The following is a 6784-nucleotide window of genomic DNA, read 5'->3' on the forward strand; positions in this document are numbered from 1 at the left end:
ATGATATACTGTTGAATGAAGATATGTTTCAGCAATGGAGTTTTGCTACACTTGTCATTACAAATGTCAGTGAGATTTAATGTTTTCTGGTACACAGGTTGCTCACAATCAGCTCTCTGCAACATTTACCATGTTCAGCAACTTAGATTAGCTTGCTAGCATGCTAATATTTGCAAATACGCACCGTAAAGTAGCGTGACGTAAGGACATAAAGCTGTCCCAGCTCTCTCAGACCCTCAGCAGTGGTTCCATCCCACCGTCACCACGGTTACACACACAGCACGGACAGAAGATATATGTGTTTCAGGAGATACCGTCTCCAATGGCGACAGTAAACAGGTCTGTCAGTGTGGCTTACACACAGGTGAAACATTAGCCGAGCAGAAAGAAAGAAACCACACACTCACACATTCACACACACACACACACACACTCTGGCTGGTCAGGACAGATGGCGGATCCACAGCGAACATCTGAACCCATCAACTTTGTGCATCAAGATGAAATCTGGTAAAACATCCTGACTGACTTTTTTCATTCCTCTGTATCATTTTAATCACCTTTTCAAAACAAAAAGTTTTTGCATTGTGTTGGCTGTGGGATTATCATAATGTCAGCTGGTTGGTTAAAAATACCTGACAAAATTCTTTATTAAGTCTTTATCCTTTTTATATGTAGAGATGTAATGGTGCAATACATCCTTCGTGACTGAAGAATCTTTTTGTGAGCCTCTTTATTATTATCATTATAATTATTATTTTTGTCATTATAATCGTGGTTTTTATTACTGTCAATATTTTTGATTATTTTTGCATTTTTTACATCATTCTATAATAAATAAGGCATGTTGCTAACTTTTAATGTTATATCCTAATAAATTACATCTGGTATGTCATATTGACCAGCATCATCCATTTAAATGGCACATATAGAATGTGCATAGTCACAAGAAATTTTAAATAGAAAATATGCCATTAAAAAGTGCTTCTTTGTAAGAATGGGAATTTTTTTCCTCTTTTAATGTAATCTTAAAACTTAACAGTGACAAACTGCAAATATTTTTGTCATAGCTAAAGCAAAATATAGGTCAGCCTGCTTGATGAATGTTTTGAAGCAGACCAAAGGCTGCATCTTTTTAGCAGCGACAAGCCAAGCTTTCAGTTTTGCTGTCATTGGAAATTAAGCCTTTTATTTAAAAAATGAGGTTTAGATGATGAGGAAGTGTTGGAGGTCACTTTGGAGTCAGCCAATAAAACTTGGAGAAGGAAACACCTGCTTCGTTACCCTTTTTAATCTGCATCATATGACACATATGCTATATCGTGCGTGTGTGTGTGTTTGTGTGTGTGTGTGTGTGTGTGTGTGTGTGTGTGTGTGTGTGTGTGTGTGTGTGTGTGTGTGTGTGTGTGTGTGTGTGTGTGTGTGTGTGTTTAGGAAAGCACATGTAAAACTTGAGAAGGATTCAGCTGATGCTTGGCCCAACAAATGGGGCTTCCTGACAGAGGCCTCCAAGGAGGTACACACACACACACACACACACGCACACACACACACACACACACACACACACACACACACAGTACTAAATTTCCTATGGTGAAGAGAAACACAATGGAACATGCATATTTTGCATCCCCAGATCAAGGCCATAGTCACAGACTGCCCTCTACTGCTTAAAAAGTAAGTAGCAACAGCATTATAGAGAAGAAACCAGATTACACATATTAGCAGCAAAATTCCTATTCAGGCAAGGGTTACATAATATTGTCATCCTCATCAATCATTTCTAGCTAATTTTCCTCAAATCTATATTCAGAAATACCAGAAAGACAGTGCTGGAGAGAGCAGTTCAGACCTGAAGAAGCTGAATTTTTTTATTTGTTTCTGTATTCAATATCTGCTGACAGTATGTCACAGTGCAACACTGATATCATGTAGATTTTATTATTCATACAGTAAACTTCAGCTGGCAGAGTCGATTGTCTATGTATATGTATGTGTATATGACTTCAACGTGCATGATTGATATATATATATATATATATATATATATATATATATATATATATATATATATATATATATATATATATATATATATATATATATCAGTACTGTACGTACTCAGTTCAAATGACCTGAATGAATAAAGAATGTTTCTTTAACAAATAAATTTAACTAATAAAAGTCAGTGCCACTTCAAATGAACTAGTGACAGCTACTAAACAAATAATGTTTCTTTAACTTATACATTTAAGTTAGTCTCACCTAAAAATTTCAACATAATCAATTTCCACAAGTGTTTTGAGTTGTATTAACTTATCGTGTTTAATAGTGTAGTAAGTGGCTACAGAACATGTTGACAGGTTGCCACCAGCTAGTAGATACAGTTGTACTTATACATACAGACATCCTCGCTTCCCCAAGCGTTGTGTCTTTTTAAGATTCGTAAATGTTACTGTGCCTGACCTAGTAAAAATATGGATGTAACTTGAACAGAAAAGTTTACAGGATATTCATTCGGACATGAAGCAGACAGGTCCAAATACTGTTAGATTATGAAGACTAAATAAACTGCCCTCTCAAGACAAAAAGAAACAGACTGTTGTGACCAAATGTACTTTGTTATATTAAATTTCAGTATAAGATGGAGAGTGAGAAGCTGAAGAAGGCAGTAAAAGTGGAGCTTCCTCCCAACCTGGCTTCACAACCTCCGACCCCTCCAGAAAAATGCATTCAAGTACGATCAATCTATCTATCAATCTATCAATCTATCTATCTATCTATCTATCTATCTATCTGTCTAATGAACTTTCTCACAACCTTTTCTTCTTTGCTCCAGGTTGGACCATCTCCTCCTGTTCCTCAAACAACTCAGGGTTTGATCGGTTGGCGTTCAGCTCACTCACACCTTCAGCTGGAAAAGCCAAACACAATGCAACATGGGAGACGTAGTTTGCTGAAAGAGCTGGGCTGGCCTCTGGAAGCCTGCTGCTGAGTGGAAGTCCTCGTCCCCTGCTTCCTCACCAACAGTTCGCTGACTCAGTATTGTATGTGGATTAAAATACATAGCAGTATGGATTACACATTATGGCTTCTACGACTTCTTAATAAAATCAACAAATATCTCTCAAAACTTCAACTCAAACCAGATGTTGTAGATGCAAAGTGACAGGTGATCCTATTTGTGTATGCCACACTACTACCATATAAATATTTTAGGAAAAATAAATAATAAAAAATCTGATTTCACCTTCCTAAAATTAAATATGGTATGGTTCCCTTATTCCTCTGTGACAGTAATGTGAATATAATATAAGATAGTCCTTTATTTCTCCCCACACCAGGGGAAATTCACATTGTTACAGCAGCTTATGTAGCAATAAACATAGTAACAGTAATAAAATAATAATAAAATAGTAGTACGGTAATAATATTTACAATATGTACAGGGATGAAAAATGAGAATGAAATAGTACAGTATTGATACATTGTAAACAATGCAATATGAAGTGGCTTGAAAAAATAAGTTTAAAAAGTGCAAAGATGTAGCAGTGCAAGAATTGCTGTGCAATTTTTATGGTTTGGGGTGATATGATATGAGTCCAGTTTATGTTAACATCAGCCAGTGATGCTGATGTTGTAAAGTCTTACAGCAGATGGGATGAAGGACCTGTGATAGCGCTCTTTCTTGCAGGGTGGATGTCTCAATCTGCTGCTGAAGGAACTGCCTAAAGACCCCACAGTGTCATGCAGTGGGTGAGAGGGATTGTCCATGATGGATGTGAGCTTTGCCAACATCCTCCTCTCACCCACCTCCTCTATGGAGTCCAGGGAACAGTCCAGGACAGAACCTCCTCCTGACCTTCTGTTTAGTCTCTTTCTGTCCCTTTCAGTGCTCCCTGCTCTCCAGCAGACCACTGCATAGAAAATAGCAGACGCTACCACAGAGTCATAGAATGTCCTGAGCAGAGTCCTGCACACTCCAAAGGACCTCAGTCTCCTCAGCAGGTGGAGACGACTTTGGCCCTTCTTGTACAGGATCTCTGTATTGTGTGTCCAGTCCAGTTTATTGTTGAGGTGAACACCCAGGTATTTGTATGTGTCCACCATCTCAATGTCCAGACCCTGGATGTTCACCGGTGCAGTCTGGGGTGTCCTCCTCCTGCTGAAGTCGACAATCATCTCCTTCGTCTTACCGGCGTTGAGCTGCAGATGGTTTCGCTCACACCAGTCAACAAAGTCAGAGATGACCATCCTGTACTCCCGCTCGTCCCCTTCAGATACACACCCGACAATGGCTGTATCATCGGAGAACTTCTGGAGGTGACAGCTCCCAGAGTTGTAGTGGAAGTCCGATGTGTACAGGGTGAAGAGAAAAGGGGAGAGCACTGTCCCCTGTGGACCTCCATGCTGCTGACTACCACTTCAGACACACAGTCCTGAAGCCTCACGTACTGTGGTCTGTTGGTGAGGTAGTCGATGGTCCATGCAGCCAGGTGACAGTCTACTCCCGCTCCTTCAAGCTTCACCCTGAGCAGAGAAGGCTGGATGGTGTTGAAAGCACTGGAGAAGTCAAAGAACATGACCCTCACAGTGCTGCTGGTGTTCTCCAGGTGAGTCAGCGATCTGTGCAGCAGGTAGACCACTGCATCATCCACTCCAATGTTCGGTTGGTAGGCGAACTGCAGTGGATCCAGATGCTGGCTCACCTGGGGACGGAGGTTCCTGAGGACGATCCTCTCCATGGTCTTCATCAGGTGAGAAGTGAGGGCCACAGGTCTGAAGTGGTTAGGCTCCCTGGGGCTCCTGGTCTTAGAGACAGGATCCAGGCAGTAAGTCTTCCATAACACAGGAACCCTCTCCAGAATCAGGCTGAGGTTAAAGATGTGCAGCAGCACCTGACAGAGCTACTCTGCACAGTCTCTAAGGAGTCTGGAGCTGATTCCATCAGGACCTGCAGCTTTCCTGGTTTTGATCTTTTTAAGTTCACTTCTCACCTGATCAGCTGTTATGGAGAGGCAGGGGGAGGGTGGCAGGGGGAGGGGTGATGGTGGTGGTGGGGGGTGAGACGAGGAGGGGTGATGGTGGTGGTGGGGGGTGAGACGAGGAGGGGTGATGGGGCTGTATGTGGAGTCCGGAGGTGGGAGAAGACGGGGATCGGAGGAGGGGTGCTGTTGGTGGCGTTGGTGGTAGAGAGCTGAGGTGTGAAGAAGGAGCTGGCTGGTCGGTGCTTTGATGAGAGGGGGGAGGAGTGGGAGCAGAGTCGAATCTGTTAAAGAACAGATTCAGCTCATTGATCCACTCCTGGTCTCCTGCTGTAGCTCCCCTCTCATGGCCTCTGCTGTAACCAGAGATGGATCTCAGGTCTCTCCAGACCTCCCTTGTGTTATTTTCCTGCAGGTGAGATTCCATCTTGGTCCTGTAGCTGGCCTTGTCCGCATTGATCTTCTTCTTTATCTCCTTCTGCACCCTCCTCAGCTCCTCTTTGTCCCCAGATCCAAAAACCCTCCTCTTCTCCTTCAGCAGGGCCTTCAGTTCTGGGGTCACCCAGGGTTTGTTGTTAGAGAAACACCGTACTTTCCTGGTCGGTACGATGTTCTCTGCACAGAAGTTAATTTAGTCCGTAATAGTGTCCGTCAGTGAATCAATGTCCTCCCCGTGTGGACCACACAGCACATCCCAGGCTGTGGTCTCAAAACAGTCCTGCAGCACCTCAGTGGCCTCGTCAGACCACTTCTTCACATACCTGGTGGTGGGGGGTTGTTTCTTCACCATAGGTATGTAAATGGGCTGCAGTCTCACCAGGTTGTGGTGTCTGGATTATCTCTGGATTATGAACTAAACAAGAAAATATCAGAAAGTTTTACAAGTTCCATCCTGTAAAATAATCATAAAGTTAAATAGATACCTCTGTAAAACACTTTCAAAACCTTAATCTTCTGAAAGGTAGGGGTTTTTTTGTAGGATTTTTTTTTTATACATTAGTTTTTAGTGACAATTAATCGATTTGTTGTCAACTGTTCAATTAACTGCCATGATGTTTTAGTTTTATTTTTTATTTTGATAACTGATTCATCAGTTTGGGTAATTTTTTTAAGAAAAAAAAATTAAATTCTCTGATTCCTCCAAAAATAAATATTATGGGATTTCGTCATCCTCTGTGACAGTAATCTGAATATTTCTGAGTTGTTAGTTAATACAAGTTCCATCTTGTAAAATAACTATAAAGTTAAATTGACTCCTCTGTAAAACACTTCATGAAAGCATAAATTTTTCAGCAGTACAATTTTATTTGATGACATTAATTTTTAATCACAGAAATTGTTAACAAATAAAGGTATTGCTATGAATTGTTATTTTGATAACTGATTCATTAGTTTGCTAGTGATTTTTTTAAATTTTTTTTTAGAAAAAACAGCAACAACAAAATTCTCTGATTCCAGCTCACTAAGAAAAAATATTCTGTGTTTACCTATAATGTAAATATCTTTCGGTTGTGGATGAACAAGAAAACTGAAGATGTTACCACAAGTTCCATCCTGTAAAATAACCATAAAGCAAAATCGACACCTCTCTAGAGCTATTTCAAAATTCCAAAACTAAATCATTATTGAAGGTAGGATTTTTTTGCAGGATGGTTTTATTAGACTGCATTAGTTTTTAGTGATGATTAATTGATTAGTTGTCAACTATTAAATTAACTGCCAACTGTTTTGATAATTCATTTATTAGTTTAAGTGCTTTTTTCATGAAAGAAATGTCGAATTCTCTACTTCCAGCC

General features: G+C 40.5%; 1 protein-coding gene across 1 annotated transcript; it reads left to right on the plus strand.

The window, feature by feature from the left end:
• The first annotated feature begins 360 nt into the window (after nucleotides 1-360).
• On the plus strand, nucleotides 361-3268 carry LOC111588406 (uncharacterized protein C20orf85). The gene is made up of 4 exons (XM_023298806.3): nucleotides 361-510; nucleotides 1435-1516; nucleotides 2642-2740; nucleotides 2843-3268. Exons 1-4 carry the CDS (start codon nucleotides 452-454, stop codon nucleotides 2996-2998), a joined length of 396 nt encoding a protein of 131 aa, XP_023154574.2. The 5' UTR covers nucleotides 361-451; the 3' UTR covers nucleotides 2999-3268.
• The last annotated feature ends 3516 nt before the right edge of the window (nucleotides 3269-6784 follow it).

The sequence above is a fragment of the Amphiprion ocellaris genome, chromosome 5 (genome assembly GCF_022539595.1).
Source record: "Amphiprion ocellaris isolate individual 3 ecotype Okinawa chromosome 5, ASM2253959v1, whole genome shotgun sequence".
NCBI classification, from domain to species: domain Eukaryota; kingdom Metazoa; phylum Chordata; class Actinopteri; family Pomacentridae; genus Amphiprion; species Amphiprion ocellaris.